The following is a 19,557-nucleotide window of genomic DNA, read 5'->3' on the forward strand; positions in this document are numbered from 1 at the left end:
CCCACATGATGGCCCCATGCACACGTCAGATGGGAACCACGCTGCGTGCTCAGAGGATGGGGGCCAGCTCAGGCTGGGCAGTCGGGTGAGCCTTGAGCTCCTCCGACCACTGCTAGGATTACACCACAAAGAAGGGCACTGGTGGGGAGACGGGGGGTGAGAGGGTTTCAGCAGGAATTGTCACCTCCTTTCCCCACCTCTGGCGCCCGAGGACACAGCTGCCAGCCTGCGCTGTCTCGATGGGCCCTGCTGAGCCCAGAGGGCTGCGGCGCACAGTGAGGAAGCTGCTGCTGATGCAGGGGGCAGGCAGGACAAGACAGGTGGGCATCCACCACCTGAGAGAGCACAGCCAAAGCCAAGTGGGCCCCCAGTTGACCTTTCCCCACTGCCAAGGCTGAATCCAGAGGCCACCCTCAGGAGGTCTCGTCTGCCAGAAAGACTTGCTGGCCTGAGAGCAGGGCGCTGGCCTGTCTGTGTCGGGAAAGGACAGGGTGGGGGGGACACCGGACCCTGGGGACAACACCTGTGGGCTGGTCTGCCTCTAAGCCCGCCATTCAGCACGATGTCTGCTCTCAAAACATTCCAGGGAAAGGTAGTCCACAGGCTCCGTTGGCAGTCCGGTGAATGTGCCAGTCCCACCCTATGTCTATCCAGAGGCACTCACACTGCAGCCACGAAAGGCTGTTTTCACTGGCAGAGGGTCTGAGCATCACCAGCAGGGACTGGGAATGGCCAGGGGACTGGGGGTTGGGGAGCCAGGCTCTAGCCCAGCAGAGTTCTGGGAGCTTGGCCAGCCCCTTCCCCCTGACCTCACTCAGCTTTCTCTTCTTCAGTCTGGGCCCTGATAGCCATTTCTCACTCAAATGTGTTCAAACTGGACTGACTTCAGAAACAGACCTGAACTTTGGCTCAATGACAGCTCTCTGTGGCTCAGTTTCTTTTTCTGTAAAACAAAGGTGTCCTGAGCCCACGGGAGTCATCTAGTCCCCACGGTCCAGGGGCGGACCCCACAGGATCTATCCACCCATCCCAGCTCAGCCCCTCTCCAACCTCACGCCACCCACCCTCGGTCTCTGGGCTGTTCCTGGACGTGCAAGGCCCGTCCCACCTCGGCCTTTGTGCAACCTGTTCTCTGCTCCAGAGGCCCCCAGGCCCACTCCCTCCCCTTCACACCCCAATGGCATCTTTGCTCAGCTGCCATTATGGGGGGGCGTCTTCCCAAAACACCCCACTGAGAGCTGAGGTCACTCTCCACCCACCCTGCCTGCCCACGGCCCTCACGTCCTCCAGCGCCTTCTCCCACACCCAGTGGTTCACTTACGAAGCACCGTCTACCCCCGACTCCTGTAAGGACAGCTCCGCTCCAATACATATAGTTTATAGTATGTCGATTATATTTCAATAAAACTACAAAAATTTTAATTACAAATAAAAATTTCAGGCACCTGGAAGCAGGTGATTCTCCCTAACATCACAGGGAACCCATCTCCCCGCAGGGCAGGCAGACGGAGAAACTGAGGTCAGAAAATCTGTCCCGCTGGGCCACCAGCAGACTGAGGACGAACGCCCGGCTTCGAGTCCTGGCTCAGCCACGGGCCAGCGGCACAGTGCCCAGCAGAGACGATGCTCGGCCAATGGGGGCTGCACTCCCAGGACGGGCGGGCCTCCTGGACACGGTGGCACGTCCTCTGCAGTGAGCGTCAGACAGCCGCTGGGAGGCCCTGCCCGCCGCTGGCTGAGTGCCTCACTCACACACCAGAGACGACCCCCAGGCCACGGAGACGGAGCCCCCACCCAGCCCCACAACCATGTCCCCGCCTGCTACAGGGTTCAGGCTCTGTCCCCAGACGAGCCGTCCTGGCCCAGGGCACGGGGCCCACAGGAGCCAGACCCAAGGGTCCCAGGCTGACGCGTCTGTCATACTCTTCGAGTCATGCCTCTCCCGTCCCCTCCAGCGGAGACATGGCCTCCTCTCCCGTACTGGCTCATCTCAGACCACTGATGCCGACCAGGCCCGCTGTGCTGGTCAGAGGCAGTGCCGGCAGTGGAGGACCCCCGCGTGGGAGTGGAGCACTGGGTTTCTCCGGGGCTTGGCGCCAAGGCGAGCAGACAGCTTCCTTCCTGCCTCCTGACTTCCTGCAGGGGCCAGCCTGGCCATCCTACTGCCTGCGGACGGACTCTCACCCGGGCCTGACACAGGCACAGGGAACCAGCGGCCGCGGCTTCCTCCACTCTTGTGATCACAGTAACACTAATGAACGTCTGTGGGGCCCTGACAGGTTCCTGGACAGACACAGAGCAAGTACAGCTTGATTTGCATTCACACTTTCTTGTTTTTAAAATTTCATTTAGTGTTCATTAATTTAATTGTGTGAATATTCGCAGTGATTCTTTTTTAACGGAGAGACTGGGGATTGAACCCAGGACCTCACGCAGGCTAAGCACGTGCTCGACACTGAGCTGCACCCTCCCCGCCGCACTCACGCTCTCAGTCCTCACGCAGCTCACGCAGCTGGTACCATCACCTTCATCCTATCGGCAGGGAAATCAGGGTACAGAGAGGTTCAGACACTTGCTCAGGGCCACAGGCCAGCAAGTGGCCGACATTCAGATCCAGGCAGACTGGTTCCGGAGCCCGCCTCTTAGACACCGCAGGGTCACTTCTCTGAGTCAACATGGCATCGAGGGCCATCTCTCTCAGAAGCAGCGGAGGGACCCGGTGCCCCCAGAGGTCCCGTCTAGCCTAAGCGAGAAGAAACTGAGGCCCAGAGAGGGGAAGTGACTTACTCAAAGTCACACGCTTTCCCGGGGTCATGGGAACATCCGTTTCTAAGGCCACACCCAGGGCTTCACAATGGTTGCTTTTCCCCATGGATGCCTGCCCTGGCTGGGCTGGGGGTCTCCTCTGCCAGAGACCATTCTGCTCTGCCCCTCTGGACCAGTCCCCCCGATTCCCGGGGTCTCTGCATGGAGTAAGTCCTCGGCGATGTCTCACTGGCCTCTCCCCTGACCCTGGCCCAGGTCCGGGAGGAAGAGCCAACTGTGTGGACTTGCCCACCTGTCTTCACTCTCTCCTGACAGCGGTACCCAGGGCCCTGGAGGACAGAGACAGCAGGAGGCCCACAGAGCCTGGGGGAGAAGCAGAGACGCAGGGAGTGCAGCCCCGGCGAAGGCAGCAAGTGAAGCACCAGCAGGAAGAGACCAGGAGGAAACCCGGGTGAGTCAGTGGGGAGGCACGACGCCTGCACCCGGTCCCAGCTCGGCCACTCGCTGCCTCGCCGCAGGCCTCCGCCCCTCCGGTGGCTGAGATCACGGGCTGGGGAAGCAGGGGCCAGTGGGGCAGCTGGGCACTGCAGCGCGGCAGGTGGCCTTGGCGTGGGCGGGGCTGGAGAGGACACCCCAGACTGCGGTCCATCTGTCAGAGGACATGTGTCCAACAGCACCCAGCTCGCAGCCACGGCCCCACCCCACCGTGGGCAAGGACGGCCCATGGCACCAAGGACTGAAGGTGGGACACTCCACACCGAGTGACCCCCACTTTGCACGAACCCCACACCCAGATCACGCATGTCCTGCCAGCCACCCCGGGCTGTCCCCCAGTCACACAGGAGCAGGACAATTGTTGTCCTACCTGCAAAATCCTCTGGGACAGGCCTTCTGTGTCTCATTTCCTCCCTGTACCAGCCTCCCCCGGGCTGTAAACATGTTAAATGTTTCTGCCACTTACTAAGAGTCAGCGAAGACAGTTGTTACATCTACTAGAGTTGATAAGGTTCTGTAAGAACTAAGGCTGTTCATTTTTCAAAGTTGAAAAGGGCGTGAGCTTCCCCACCAAGTGACAGATCTGCCCAGGTAGGATCTTTGCTGTGGGAGAGAGCCCTGTGCAGGAGCGCAGCTCACCCTGCAGGCTGGGGCCCCGCCCTGATGCCCACGGCCTGGCCTGGGGGCCTCTCTGGCCGGGATCAGCTGGGACTATAAACACCTGCAGCTGGAGGAGGAGGCTATTTGTGGAGAAGAAATTTTCAGGCCTGACATCCAAGCTGTTACCACCATTGTCCCTGGAGGGCTCTGAGGCTTCAAGGCCACGGCTTCCAGGGCCCCGCCCAGGTGGGCGTGCCCCCTCGTGCCTCCAAGCCTGGTGCACAGGGTCTGTGCCTTCCTGGGCTCAATTCATTTGAGCTTCTTGAGGGCAGGGAAGATGTCCCCTCCAGCTCTGCAGCATGCACCCCACCCCGACTCTTCCCTGGGCGCCTCTCATCCCAGCAGCTGCGCTGAAGATAGTGTCTTCTTCCAACAAGTACTAAAAAACTACTGGACATCACTAACCTTCGGGAAATGCAAACCCAACCATGAGATACCACCTCACACCCACTAGAATGGTTACTGAAAAGAAAAAAGGAAAGTAGCTAATGTTGGAGAGGATGTGAAGAAACTGAAACACTTGTATGTTGCTGGCAGAATGTAAAACGGTGCAGCCACCTGTGGGAGATAGCCTGGCAGTTCTTTAAAAAGTTAAAAGAGTCATATGATCCAACAATTCCACTTGCACTGACGGCAGGGACGGGCACTTGCACACGTGTTCTAGCAGCATTGTTCACAACAACCAAAAGGTGGAAACGCCCACATGTACATCATAGATAAATGGATCCACAAAACATGGTCTACGTATACAGTGGAATGTTATCCAGCTATAAAAAGGAAGGAAGTCCTGACACCGCTACAACACGGATGAACCTTGAAGACACTGCTAAGAGAAATAATCCAGACACAGAAAGGCGTGTGTTGTAAGATTCCACTGCTGTGATACGTACCTAGAACAGGCAAATTCATAAAGACAGGCAGCAGACTAGAGGTCCCCAGGGCCTGGAGGGGTGGGGGGACGGGAGTTATGTTTAATGGGTACAGAGTTTCTGCCGGGAAGAGTGAGAAAGTTCTGGAGACGGAAGGAGGTGATGGCAGCCCAGCCGTGTGAATGGACTTACTGCCACTGACCTGGTCACAGTGGGAAATTTTATGTTGTGCATATTTCCCCACAGTAAAGTAACTAATAAGTAAGTAAAACAAAAAACTCCCCAAAGGTAAGAGTCGTGTTATTATCCTCATTTTTCACGGGGAAACTGAAGCTGAGAAGAGGTGATCCACCAGCCAAGGTCACACTGGCCACTGGACAGACAGCAGGTTGGACGGAGGCTCACACCATCAGGCCTCCGGAAGCAGGAAGCCAGGTTCCAGGCCACAAGAGGGAGAAGCAGAGCCCAAAAGCAGAGGACCCAAGGGTCGTAGCGGGGAAGCGGGGCAGGAGGAGCCAGGATGCGGCTCCCTGACCTGCCCCATCATCCCAGTGATCGGAGGCCCGACCTGGGTGCAGCCTCCACTCTGCCTCTCGTCAGCTGACTCGCCTCCAACGGTCCCTCATCCCTGCACTCTGCCCAGATCCCCAAGGCAACCCCCAATCCCCCAGGCAAAGCCCCGCCTCTGCGCCAAGCCTCACTCTCCTTGCAGCCCCGCCAAAGCCAGCTCAAGTTCCACCTCTCCAGAAAGCCTCCAAGATGACCCAGCCCTCGGCTGCCTGGCCAGAGACGACCTAAGTGCCATCTGTGACTTTCCAAAGATGTTCCTCCCACCTCTCCCTCAACCACGAGGCCGGAGAGAACAGAGACAAGGCCCCCAGCCGGGCCTGGGTCAGAACGGCAGGTGCTTGATGGGAACTGACGGACAGCTAACAGGCCACGAGGCCCCAGGAGATGAGGTGGCAAGGACAGGAGAGGCACAGAGACTTGGGAGACCCAAGAGCAACTCCAGGAGGGCAAGGGGCCCGGCAGGCGGGCAGAGGGGAAGGAAGGAAGGCCCAGAGCAAGCCAGAGCTGTCCTGGCCACCTGCACCCGGAGGGAGAGCGGGCCAGCCAGGGCCAGCCGGGAGAAGCTGTCCCACGTTCACCTCCCATCACCTGCCCACGGGGCCAGAGCAAGGCTGGACAAGAAGGTCAGAGCAACCAGCGCGGCAGTGCCAGGGAGAGGGTCACACCGTGACGGGGTGAAACCGGAGGCTGCCATGGGCCGGAGAGGGCTGGCATCCCTGGTCCACGAGCGTGGGAGGCTCGGCGCCAGTCTGTCCTGCACCCATGTGGCATCTGCATGTCTGCCTGGCCCTGGTCGGGGCACCCTGCTTGGGGTGTGCGGGGGCAGGCTGGGGGCCGGCCTGACCCTGTCCTCAGTGTCTCCAGGTCTCACATCCTCCTTGGACAGTCTGCTCTTCTTCCTGCCTGAGGCCGGCTGCCCCGTCGGGTGGGCCCACCTGGAAATCAGCTGAGGTCTTCGGATGTGGGGCGTGCGGGAGTAAGGACCAGGGCTCTGAGGGCTGAGGATGGTCTGGGGCTCCGAGGACGGCCTGAACGGGTCCTCAAGGGAGAAGGAGGAGATGGTGGGGGTGGGGGAGCAGCCTGCGGGAGATGAGGTCTGAGTCAGCTTGGTGGCTGGTCCCGTCCTGTGTCTGCCCCCTCAGCCCATCCCACACATGGGGCTGAGCTCAGAGCTATATATACCCCCCAGCTGGGCCACTCCACTCTGCCTGGAGCCCCTGTCACCTCCCTGCGAGGCCCTGCCTTGGCTCAGCCCCCGGGCCTGTAAGACAAGATGGGGACAGGGGTGGGCCTGCATCTGGGCCCCAGAAGGATGTGTACCATGGGGGACAGGTGCCGAGGGGGCTGGGCCAGTCACCAGACTCCGCAGAACAGCCTCCATCCTCCTGCCCAGAGCCTGACCCACCTGAGCCGGGGCCAAGCGGGAGGCAGGGCTGGCTTTGCGGAGGGCCACTCAGGGTGACAGGTGACGGCGCACACTGAGCCCCGCTCTCCCACCTGAGTGGCTCTGGGAGAAGCTCTCGATGTCTCTGAGCTTCTCTTTGCAACTGCAGAGGCTGTAGCCTCCCTCCCCTCCCACGGAGAGACGGGAGCCCATTGCCAAGAGGCTCGCAGCCTCGGGCCCTCTCCTCTCTTCCTCCTCTGCTGTGGTCTCCCAACCCCGGGCCCTCCTCGTCCCTCAGAACAGGGGAAGGAGAGCCACAGAGGACACCGTCAAGGCCAGGACAGTTTGCCAAACACCATTTCATCCCACTTCCCCCACCATGGCTCCTCTCCTGCCGCACGGAATTCCAACCCGGGGCCTGGAGGTGCTGGAAGTCACAGCCTTGCCTTTTCCAAACCCTGGTCCAGTCGCAAGCATCAGGTAACCAAGGATAAAGCCTCTTAACTCTGATACCTTTCTGTGTGAATATGGATAGAAATATTCACACCCTTAACGACTAAAAAAACTGAAGCATCCACCCAAATAAATGTCCATCAGCTGGGTGAACAGATAAACCCCGTGGGGTATCCATCCACACAACGGAATGTGATTCAGTCCTAAAGAGGAAGGAAGGTCTGACACCTGCTACGACGTGCAGGAACCGTGAGGACGTGATGCTCAGGAAAACAAGCCAGTCGCAAAAGGACACGTACCGTGCGGCTGCACTTCTGTGAGGTCCCTGGAGGAGTCATAGCCGTAGAGGCGGAAAGTGGTTGGTGGGGACCAGGGGCTGGGGGAGGGGCAGGTGGGAGTTAGTGTTCAATGGGGACAGAGTTTCCGTTTGGGAGGATGAGAAAGTTCTAGAGACGGATGGTGGTGATGGTTGAACAACAATGTGACTGCACTTAAGGCCACTGGATTGTATACTTGAAAGTGGTTAAAGCGGTATATTTTATGTTCTGAATTTTTTGCCACCACGTACAAAGGAACAGCTCTGAATCCACAGTCTGGCCCATGGTGGCCCTCCATGTTCTGTCCCTTCTGGACCTGGGATCCCCTTACCTCCCTCCCTATGCCGACGCCTCTCGCACACCTGTGTTTGCCAGACCATTTGTCCCTTTTAAGCAGGAAGATGAACCCTGAGAGGTGTCTGGGCACCAATCACGGCCCCACCCAGGGACCCTGGCAGCTCTCCAGCCACACCCCCGCACCTCCTCACCCTCACGCGCCCCCTTGTGACCTGCACCCACCCCGCCTCCCAAGCAGTGGGAAGCGCCCAGGACCCGGAGCTCCTCCCTCCCCAGCTCCACGGGGATAATCCCAGCCCAGCACCGGCAGGTACACGGCAGCTGTCTCCTCCATGAGGCTTCCACGGGGACCCAAAGTCAGAAGCAACCATTAGAGCCGGAAGTGGTTAGAGGGCGGCACGGGGGCCGACCCGGGGTGTGGAGGCTGCAGAAGTGGGGTCCCAGCAGAGTCACGGTGGCGGGGCTGGCAAGTCACCTGGCGACTGAGAGCAGACCTGGGGTCTGGCTCAAAAGGACTTTGCTTCTCCAACAAGAGAAAGGACCCTCTGGCCTTGTAGGGACGGGGTGGCTAAAGGACGAAGTAGGCGCTCCACCCTGGGCCGGTGACAAAGCAGATCTGAGTTTAGTCAGTTGAGCTGAGCTGCACAGTGTCCCCCAACATTCACGTCCACCCGGACCCTCAGAATGTGACCTTGTTTGGAAACAGGCCACATTCACAGACATCATGAGTTAAGATGAGGTCGTGCTGGATGGAGGTGGGCCCAAAATCCCAGTGACTGGCTCCCTATGAGGGAAGAGGGCCCAGAGACACGCAGAGAGGACGGCCATGTGACAACAGGGGCAGAGCCGGGAGGCACGCAGCCACAAGCTAAGGACACCGAGGGCTGCCAGCTGCCACCAGAAGCTGGGAGGCACAGAACACATCCTCCTCAGAGTCCCTGAGACAAGCCAGCCCTACAGACCCCTCAGGTTCAGGCTTCTACCTCGGGACCCGCGAGATGGTACATTTTCCCGGCATCGAGGCGCACCCTGGACGTGCAGTGATTTCTCACAGCAGTCCGAGGAGGTGAGTACCGTCGGCCCCCATGGGCCCTCACATGGTGGCCTCCAAACGGCTGACAAAGTATCTGTGCCAGGGGAGGGGAGGCCGGGGAGGGGGGCGCCGGTGGGGTGCACCTGTGAGGGGGGGTCTGAACGGAAGTCCCGCGGGGTGGGAACCTGGCCTGGGGCCATCTCTTGGGAGCAGGGCGAGACCCTCTGTTGTCAGCGGTTCCTGACAGTCACGGAGATGCCCCCCGGCTCCTGCCCAAGATGGCTGTTTCAAGCTGGGGGTCCTGGGGAACTTTGCAGTGGCAATGAAAGACGCCCGGGCCTTCCATCGGCTGCTCAGGGTTTGTGTTTCTTCCTCAGATGCTCTCTTCCGTCCAAAAGTCAACACAGCCCCAGGCAAACCACCTGGTCCTCTCACGGGACCGCTAGACACGCTGTCTCTGTCTGTCGCGCATCGCTGGCCTTCCCTGATCGCTCTCGGCTGGAGGGGACGCTGCCGTCTGCCTTGTGTGCAGGTGCATGTGTGCCACCCCCACCACACTGGGGTAGGGACTAGACCTGCTCTTCCCTGGCACTCAGAAGACTTACGAGTTCGGGAGTGAGGGAACAAGCCAGGACCACCTTCCTATCTGCCCTTCACACCAAGAGGAAGCTGGGAGAAGACCAGGCATTTGCCTGGGAGACGGCTGGTGGGATTTTCCCAGTCTGCCCTGGGGGGATGTTCTGTTTTTCCAGGTCTTGCACTACCACCTTCTCACCACCCTCCCCGCCCACCCATCCCCTGGGAGCCCAGGAAAGAGTTCAGGAGTGTCCACCTGGGAGAAGCCCCAAGAGGCCACCCCTCCATCACCTGGAGGGGACTGCGCGGCTATGCAGGGGCTGTTTCCAGGGCTGCACCATGAGATGGGGGGCCTGCTGCCCAGGCCCAGCAGACTCCTTACCGTACATCTTGCCCTCGTCCGACAGGATGATCTTGCGCCGACCGCAGGGCGGGTAGATGGCCAGGGCCTCCTGGAAGCTCTGCTCGATGTCAGGGCTCCACACGCCCTCCGCGTCATTGTCGATGGGCTTGTCCAGAGCCTGGCTGCCCCCAGAGACGTTGCTCCCCTCGGGGGAGTTGGGAGAGCTCCACTCGTTGGAGGTAATGGTGCCGGCCTTGCCCTCCAAGGCTCCGCTTGGAGGAGCGCCCGTTGGACCTGTTTGGGCAGAAACCATTGGTGGACACTGGTGGACGGGGGACCCCGGGAGTGCCACCCCAAGGACCAGGTGCCCAGAGGGAAAGGCCAGCGATCCCAGGGGACAGAGTGAGGTGGAAGGTCTAGGGGGTCGAGGGCAGGTCATCTCCCCCACCCCCGTAGCCCTCAACTTCCCACCCTGTCAAAGGAGCTCAGTGACCAAGAACTCTCTGACCACGACCCTAAGAACCCAGATGGGCTGAGAAGTCGGAGACAAGGACCAAGTGCAGGGATGGTCCACATTAAGCCAAAGAGGGGCCAAAGGATGCAGCATACTGTGCGCTGTTGCTGGAGCATAAAGTGGTGCAACCACTAGGGAAACAGTATGGAGGTCCCTCAGAAAATCAAAACTAGAACGACCCTGTGACCCAGCAGTTCTCCTTTGGGTGCACACCCGAAAGAACTGAAAGCAGGGTCTCAAAGAGACACTTGTGCACCCACGTTCACAGCAGCACGATCCACAACGGCCAGGAGCGGGGAGCAGCCCAAGCCTCCATGGACGGACAGTGGATAAACCAAACGTGGTGCCACATGCAGTGGGGTATGAGCTCGAAAAAGGAAGACAATTCTGACCCACGCCACAGCACGGATGAACCTGAGGACATTATCCTAAGTGACATAAGCCAGTCACAGAAGACAAATGCTGTGTGACTCCACGTATATGACGTACTAAGAGTCGCTGACGTCACAGAGACAGAACGTGGAATGGCGGTTACCAGGGGCTGGGGAGGAGCAGGCGCGAGGCGCTGTTTAATGGGTATGGAGCTTGGCTTCTGCAAGACGGAAAGGTTCCGGAGATCTGCTGAACAACAGTGTGAATATACTTCTTACACTACTGAGCTGTACACTCAAAAATGGCTAAGATGATAGATGGTGTGTGCTTTTTACCACAATCAAAAATTTAAATTAAAAGAAGCATGCAAAAACAAAACGCAGGCCACCAATTCTCCTAGTCCATCCCAGCTCGGGCTCTTTTTAGAGGAAGAGTCTAGCCCTGGCAGATTCTCACGTGTCGGGGCTACAGCAGGGCTGACCTCCTGGTACCTCCAGGTGACAATACAGCCCTGCCGTAGCCACCAGCATGTGACAAACCCAGCGACCTCTTGGCGCCAACTGTCCAAGCTGTGAATTTCTGGACACGATTCTCAGGGGTTTGGGAAGGAGGACATCCCAGTCATTTTAAGGCAGTTTTTGAGTTACGAGCACCAGATGGGAACCATTTATCTCCCAAGGCCCTCCCCAAGACCCCGGCAGCCCCGCTTTCCCGGCAACCGAGCACATCTGCAAGGGAGGACCTCTCCCCATCACACACGTCACCCCTTTTCTTCTCCCCCATTGGCCAGGAGGAACAGTGTGGTCCAGCAGCCCAAACCCAGGGCTAGGAGTCTAAATACCCACTTCCATCCAGGGCCCTTAGAGATAAGACCTTCCCAGAGCGCTCCTCACCCTCTCCCTCTTCCCCAGGCCTGTGAGAGGCACACCATTGCTCACAGACGGGTGGGTATGAGAGTGAGTGTGGTCAAGTTCACAGTGGAGGAGAAGATGTCGAGTGGGGGCCAGCACATCCTGGGAGGGTGTGGAGGTTCTAAGGAGCTGGGCCTGGGTGCTGGCACAGACGTGAGGGTGGAAGGAGGGTAGAACCACTGAAATTCCTCAAGGGAATTTGAATTCCCTTGAGGAAACCAATCCCCTCAGCTTGCTGATGAGGGCACAGACCAGAAAGGCCTAGGGACACACCTGAGGTCACGCAGCAGATCAGGACTACACCTGGGTGTCCGCCCTACAGGGTCCCGCGTCTTCTAGCAAAACAAGTGTGACTTCCTTTCTGTGGCTCTTAAAATAAATTTCCCTCGAAGTGTGTCTGAGGGGGTCACCTGATCTGGAAGAAACTAGCTTATTCTCCACCAGAAATTCTGGTCTTCATCCTACTGTGAACGTCAGAACATTTTTCTGTACCGTCCGAAACAAACTTCTGTCAAGAGTTTCTAACTTTAATTCCTGGCAATATGGTAGAAAAGAAGATTTTTAAAACTCTCATTCTATAAAAGAAATTTAGAAACAATAAAATTAAACATAAGAAATACACTTTTAAATGTATAGCTGAAAAAAAAAATGCATAGTAAAGTAAAAAAGCAAAGAGGCCCCCGAACGAGAGAGTTCTAAGCTGTAGCAATTACCCAGCGCGCTGTCACGACAGCTCCAGGACGGAGGGGGCGACGCCGGTCTTAGTAACGAGGCTTCTGGGTTTTAGCGGCCACCCACATGAGACCTTACACCTGAGAGACACCGGGGGTCGGAACTGAGGACAATATCTCAGTCCTCAGAGAAAAGGCAGACTATTGACAAAGTATGACAAGGAAGATTTGGCCCACACCCTAGGTACAAAAAAGAATTGTCTTTCCTAAGAATCTGTAGCCAAGGGCCTGCCCTTAAGTGGATTTGAGATTTGAGTTTTCTATTACTCAGGAGCCCAGGCTGAAAATCTCTGAAAAGACAGCCTTAACGCAGACTGCAGAGATCAAAATCCTCACTAAAGGATCTCAAAACCCAAAATGACAACATTTAAGTGAAAATAATCCACCATGATCAAGATTTAATGGGATTGGATCCCCAAGAACTATGATAATTGAACAATCTGGTAAAAACTATTACATAATTGTATTTAAAATGATTATTGACTTAAACAAGGAATTGGAAAGATGAGAATTAGACACTACCAAAAAATACAAAGCAGACTGGAAGAAGAACCAAATGAAATATTTAGAAATAAACATTTTAGTCACTGAAGTTAAAAACTCAATGTGGTAGCTCACAGTGAAAAAAAAAATGTGGCAATGAATATACGTATGTTCAGGTGTAACTGAAAAACTGTGCTCTACACTGGAATTTGACACAACATTGTAAGATGGCTATAACTCAATAAAAAAAAGTTAAAAAAAAAACCCAATGGTTGAGAATAACAGCAATTAGACACAGCTAGAGAAAGAATTAATAACCTGGAAGATTATCTCAGGATATTACTCATTAACGCTTTAAAAAGAATGCAAATAAAGAGCAAGAGCACAATAAGGCAGTTCAACACACCTTCAACTAACATTTGAGAAAGAGAGAACATAGAAAATGAAGCAGAACAACAATTTAAAAAATAATGGCAGGGAATTTCCCAGGATTAAGGAAACACATGAACCCTCTGATTCAGGAACCATACCGAATCCTAACCAAGATAATTCACATAAAATAAACCCATATTATAGAGACACTGAAGAATACCAAAGACAGAAACTCCACCTTAAAGCGCAGGTTGCCAACAAGGGAAAGACTATCGCACTTACTGTGTACATTGACAATGAACTTCTCAACGAGCAGATCCAAGACAACACCTCCAAATTACGGAGAGAAGAGCAACTGTCAGCCTTGAATTAGACACCCAACCTAAGTATCATTCAAGGATGACCATTAAACACCTGAAACTAACATTGTAAATTGACTACACTTCAGTAAAAGGTAAGAATAAAAAATAAATAAATGAAAACAATTTTTAATTAAAAATTTTTAATGAGATTCCATAGAGAAAAAAAGAATGAACATTAAGTAAAATCACTTTCAGATAAAGATGGAGAGAATCCTGTAGTAACAGACCTTCACTGTGGGGGAAAAAAAATAGTAAAGGAGGTATCTGAAAAAAAAAAGGGACCTGGTATGAAAAGGTACTACATACATGGAAGAGTAATGAAGCAAGGTGACTTGCTTGTTATTTGTAAAAATAACAGTGAATCAGGGGCGAGGGGTGTAGCTAAGTTGGTAAAGCATGTGCTGAGCATGCACAAGGTACTTGGTTCAATTCCCAGTACCTCCATTTGATAAAGAAAAAAAAAAGAGTGAGTCTAAATACTAACTACATAAAAATAACAACAAAGACAACTAAGTTTGGCCGTGCAACACATACATACACACACATACGCCCTGAAAAATCTGAACCGTAAGTTCAGAAGATGCATTTGATACAATTCAAGACCCATACACAATAAAAACCTTTAGCAAACTCCTGGAAACAAAAGGAACTTCCTTCACCTGACAAAAGGTTTTTTCCAAAAACTTACTGGGATGTTATGATTTATAATAAGAAGTATATATTTGGTCTTTGTCCCGTTTCTGGCATAGAGCTCCCAAAACCCTTAATAGCCATAAAGGTATCATTTTATATGGGAATGAGGTGCGCCTGAGGATGGGGGCTGGCGGCCAGGAGAACCAACCAAGTGATCAGAGGGAGGAACTTTCAGCCCCACCCACCCAAACTCCGGGGAGGGGAGAGGGGCGGGAGGTTGAGTTAATCACCAGTGAGCCACGATTTAATCAATCATGCCCTCATAATGAAGCCTCCATTACAACAGGAAAGGAGAAGGTTCTGAGAGCTTCTGAGCTGATGAACACGTGAAGATTTGGGGAGAAGCTCTGTGCATCTCTTCCATCTGGCTGTTTCTGAGTTACACCCTTCTACAGTAAACCAGTAATCCAATAAATACAACGTTTCTCTGAGTCCTGTGAACCATTCCAGCAAATTAACTGAACCCAAGGAGGGGTCACTGGGATCTCCGATCTGTGGCCGGTGATAACCTGAGCTTGCAGAGGGTGGGGCAGGTCTCGTGGGACTGAGCCCTCAACCTGTGGGGTCTCATGCTGTCTCCCAGGAGGTAATGTTAGAACTCAGTTGAACTGTAGGATACCCAGCTAGCGTTGAACACTTGCTGGTTGGTAAGGGGTTAAAAACTGGTGGAACTGGTGGCCAGAACTTTTAATGATTAAACACTAAAAGCATTGCATTTAAAGCCAGGAATAAGCTAAAGAATGCTCACTCTTAACACTTCCACTCACGCTGCAATGGAAGTCCTGGCCAACACGGTAGAACAACAATAAGAAAAGAGATCCGAAGGTTAGAAAGGACGTCAAACTGTCACTATTCCGAGGAATTACGAGAGAAGACCAGAAAGATTCCATAAACAAATCATCAGGAAAACTTCTAAGAGAGCCCAGCAAATCAACGTTATCAATCAATTCCGTTCTTCTCTGCCAGCAATAAGATATTAGACAATCTAATTTTTAAAAATCCCCCGTTTAGAGACCAAAGCCATAATTCATCCAGTAGTGATAAGTCTAACAAAGAATGAGATCTTTACAGAGAAGATGGTCATTGTTTTGAAAGACACGCCATACCTAAATACATGGACAGGAAAACAGTATCAAAAGGAGGTTGAATCTCTCCAGGTAAGTCATAAATTCAGCAGAACTCAGAATAAAAATCCCACAAGGTTTTCCACAAAACCTAATAAGCTGATTCTCAACACACGTGGAAGCCCGAGGTGGTGCCCAAGTTGTCTGACTGCCTGCCTTTCTCCTGGGGCTCTGCCTTCGATCAGACCCTTGCCATGCATGACCCCTCCTTTCTAAACCCTGAACACACACCTCTTGGGGGACCCCCATCCATAGCTGACATCTCACTGTATGTCTCACTGAGTCCCAAACCTGAACATCCTTCCTGAGTTCGGGCTCCCTAGCAACCACCCACCGGCCCTCAGACGTCTCCAAAGCTCTTCCAACTCAACAACCTTCAGCTTGTGTCTGAATCCTGCTCCTCCTGTCTCTCAGGAAGGGACACCACCATCTACCCAAAGGCCAGAAGCCCGGCAGTGCATTTGGACTTTTCCCTCTTATCTCCCAGAAACGAAGAATGACCACATCCTGCACTCACCTGGAAGACTGGGCCAACCCCATCCGGACTCCATAATCTTCCCACTGCAGCCAGCGTTTCTATAGCCCGAACCTGCCCACATGCTCCCTCCACTTAAAACATTTCAATGGCTTTCCCATGTTCTTAGATAAAAGGACACACTTCCTGATGGGATTTTATAGGACCCTTCACCCGCTGATTCCGGCTCTCTGGCCACACCTTCCATCCATCTGCACCATCCTCTGTTCTCCCTCTTCCTTGCACCCAGCCTAACACCCAAACGCCATCCCAACACGCCACGCTTTTCCTCCGTGCCAGGAAGAGCTGCCTGTGACGTTCCTCCTCAGCCCCCGCCAAATTCCACCCATCCTTAAGGTCCAGCCAAAATCTTTTATTTTTCATTTTAATTTTTGTTATTGAAGTATAGTTGATGTACAATGTTGTGTTGGTTTCAGGTGTATAGTATAGTGATTCAGTTATACAAATATATATTATTTTTCCATGTTCTTTTTTATTATAGGTTATTACCAGCTATTGAACATAGTTCCCTGTGCTATACAGTAGGTCCTGTTGTTTATCTGTTTTATATATAGTCATATGTATCTGCTAATCCAAAACTCCTAATTTATCCCTCCTTCCTACCCAGTTCCCCTTTGGTAACCAGAAGTTTGTTTTCTATGTCTGTGAGTGTATTTCTGACTTGTAAATAAGTTCATTTGTACCATTTTCTTTTCTAGATTCCACAAATAAGTGATATCATATGATATTTGTCTTTGTCTTACTTTACTTAATATGATAATCTCTAGGTCCATCCATGTTGCTGCAAATGGCATTATTTCATTCTTTTTTATGGCTGAGTAGTATTCCATTATAATATATACACCACATCTTCTTTATCCAGTCATCTGTTGATGGACATTTAGGTTGTTTCCATGTCTCCACTATTGTAAGCAGTGCTGTTATGAACACTGGGGAGCATGTCTCTTTTTGACTTAGAGTTTTTTTTTCTGGATATATGCCCAGGAGTGGGATTGCTGGATCATACGGTAACTCTTTTTAGTTTTTTAAGGACTCTCCATACTACTCTCCATAGTGGCTGCACCAATTTACATTCTCACCAACAGTATAGGAGGGTTCTTTCTTCTTCACACCTTCTGCAGCATTTATCATTTGTAGACTTTTTAATGATGGCCCTTCTGACTGATGTGAGGCGATGCCTCATTGTACTTTTGATTTGCATTTCTCTAATAATTAGTGATGTTGAGCATCTTTTCATGTGCCTGTTGGCCATCTGGATGTCTTCTTTGGAGAAATGTCTATTTAGGTCTTCTGCTCATTTTTTGGTTGGATTGTTTGTTTTTTTGATATGGAGCTCTATGAGCTGTTTGTATATTTTGGAAATTAATCCAGTGTCAGTTGTATCATTTGTAAATATTTTCTCCCCTTCTTCAGGTAGTCTTTTCATTTTATTTATGGTCCCTTTTGCTGTGCACGAGCTTTTAAGTTTAATTAGGTCCCATTTGCTCATTTTTTGCTTTTATTTCCATTACTCTAGGAGACAGATTGAAAAATATGTTGCTGTAATTTATGTCAAAGAGTGTTCTGCCTATGTTTTCCTCTGGGAGTTTCAGAGTATCCAGGCTTACATTTGGGTCTTTAACCCACTTCGAGTTTATTTTTGTAAACGGTGTTAGAGAATGCTCTCATTTCATTCTTTCACATGGAGCCGTCCAGTTTTCCCAGCACCGCTTACTGAAGAGACCTAACAGTAATTAATATTAGTTAATAATATTAATACCGAAGGCCTCCTGTGTCCTGGCTGTCCTAGGTTTTCTTCTGGGATCTGACACCAAAAACAGAAGGTGTCCTGGAGGCCAGAAAGTCAGACGAGAAGGAGGGCGGCCCAACTTCCCTGACGCCCTGTGGGTCCCCCCCGGGGGAGCCAGGGGCCGTGGTCCCTGGGCCCTTCCTGCAGCAGAGATGGGCTGGACCGGCGGGCAGGAAGAGCGCCTCGGGCCCCGGTGCTGCCCCGCAGGGAGGTTCGCTGAGGACCTGCCCCCACCGTTCCCGAGCTGGGTCCGTCCCAGGGAGAGCAGGGCAGCGGGTCACACGAGGTTCTGGGCCACGGATTTGTTACCAAACTGGAGCTGCTCCCGGCCCACAGCTCTGGCTGCCTGGCCTCTCCCAGCCTCACAGCCCACGGCCCGGGCCTGGCAGCTGCTTCCTTCACCAGGCAAAGCCCCCACACAGCCTCTGCCCGCAGCTGGTTAGGAGGGAAGGGAGGGTCCCCGTGCTCCTCCCCCTCCTCCAGTGACCCTCTGGGGCCAGCCAGGATGAGAGCTGGAGGGGGACAGATGGCATCGTTAAGCCCAGGCCAGGTGACACGAGCAAAGGAACAAAAATAATCCCTGACTTGGCTCCCAGGGCCTGGCCCGGAGGCTTCCTGCCCTGCCCCCACCCCTCCACCCAAAAGGCCACCAGGTGGCCCACCCAAGGCAAACTCCAGGCCCAAACAGCCCTCAGCACCAACCTAGGGACCACAGACATCAGTGAGTCAGGACTTCTGAGAAGAATTGGGAACTTACCGGCTGTTACCAAGATCTTTTCGTGAGCTTGTCAAGAACACTTTCAGGACAGGAAGGGAACCATGCTCCCCAGGTTATAAAGGGAGAAACCAAGGCTCAAGGAGGGTCAAAAACTTGCCCTGAGTGCAAATACTAACTACTATACACAAAATAGATAAACAGATTTCTTCTGTAGAGCACAAGGAACTATATTCAATATCTTGTAATAACTTACAATGGAAAAAATATGAAAACAAATACATGTATGTATATGCATGACTGGGACATGATGCTGGACACCAGAAACTGACACATTGTAACTGACTGTACTTCAATTTTAAAAAAAAGAGAACCTGCCCTGAGAAAGTGGCGACACCAGACCTCAGACCCTGCAGTCCAGTTTCCTGCCCATCCACAGTGCTCTCAAAGACCACCCCCTCAGTAGCCCTCCATGGCCATCAGTGGGCTCTAAGCTGCCTGACTCCCTCAGCAGCTAGAGCCCCCAACATGCCACTCAAACCGCGACAACACCTGGTCCTGTAAAAGTGAGCACACCTGTGCTCACCTGGTCCCTCCCAATGGCTGTGAGCTGCGTGAGAACGTGACTGCCTCTCATACATCCTTGTCCCCCACCTCTCCCAGCTCCGTGCTGGGGCTCTGGGCAGCACACAGCATCCTTAAGGAGTTGATTCTTCCACAGATCCCCTTTCCCTGGTTAAGGACAACTCACTTCCTTTTAGCACAGTATCTCTAACTCGCTGGGGGTCAACACAGGTTGTACCCTCCTCCCCACACTCCCTCCCCCAAACTGGAAGCGGTGGAGACCGACACTCAGAGAGTTTGTAAGACTTGCCTGATGCCATCCAGAAAGTGAGGGAGAGACAGTCGGGAGAGGGCCCGAGTCTCCCTCCCAATTACAAGGATAGAAATGATTCTCTCTGTGGCCCTGAGAGCTTTGGGATCCAGGCTACAGGTTCCAGCCACACGGGACCCTCAGGATCTGTGAGCTCTGACGTTCCACCCACAGACGCCGCACCTCACCACCTTCAGGGCCCACCTCTCCTTCATCTCAATGACTCCTGTAGCTGAGAACTGGGGAAGAAAAGGAACCTTGGGGTTTCCTTCCAGGAACCCATCCCAATCTTCCAGACGCATGAGTCTCAAATATAAAG

The 19,557-nt window shown here is 53.2% G+C and overlaps 1 protein-coding gene and 2 long non-coding RNA genes across 5 annotated transcripts in view; 2 read left to right on the forward strand and 1 right to left on the reverse strand.

Moving 5' to 3' along the window:
- The window catches only part of TEAD4 (TEA domain transcription factor 4), a 54,902-nt gene that overhangs the window by 23,126 nt on the left and 12,219 nt on the right, over positions 1 to 19,557 (reverse strand). For 2 of the 3 annotated variants that reach the window (XM_072954229.1, XM_072954230.1), the window contains exon 3: positions 9,803 to 10,057. In XM_072954229.1, coding sequence (XP_072810330.1) covers positions 9,803 to 9,809 — 7 coding nt within the window. In that variant the 5' untranslated portion in view covers positions 9,810 to 10,057. Of the gene's footprint in view, positions 1 to 2,484; positions 2,523 to 9,802; positions 10,058 to 19,557 lie in introns of those variants that run through there. The other variant, XM_072954231.1, reaches the window with a different exon arrangement.
- LOC140691229 (uncharacterized) lies at positions 2,864 to 9,376 on the forward strand. Its single transcript, XR_012066795.1, has 4 exons — positions 2,864 to 2,972; positions 3,082 to 3,217; positions 8,518 to 8,877; positions 9,222 to 9,376. It is a non-coding gene; the product is annotated as an uncharacterized lncRNA (long non-coding RNA).
- LOC140691230 (uncharacterized) lies at positions 9,393 to 10,963 on the forward strand. Its single transcript, XR_012066796.1, has 2 exons — positions 9,393 to 10,002; positions 10,546 to 10,963. It is a non-coding gene; the product is annotated as an uncharacterized lncRNA (long non-coding RNA).

The sequence above is a fragment of the Vicugna pacos genome, chromosome 34, assembly GCF_048564905.1.
Source record: "Vicugna pacos chromosome 34, VicPac4, whole genome shotgun sequence".
In the NCBI taxonomy this organism is placed as follows: Eukaryota; Metazoa; Chordata; class Mammalia; order Artiodactyla; family Camelidae; genus Vicugna; species Vicugna pacos.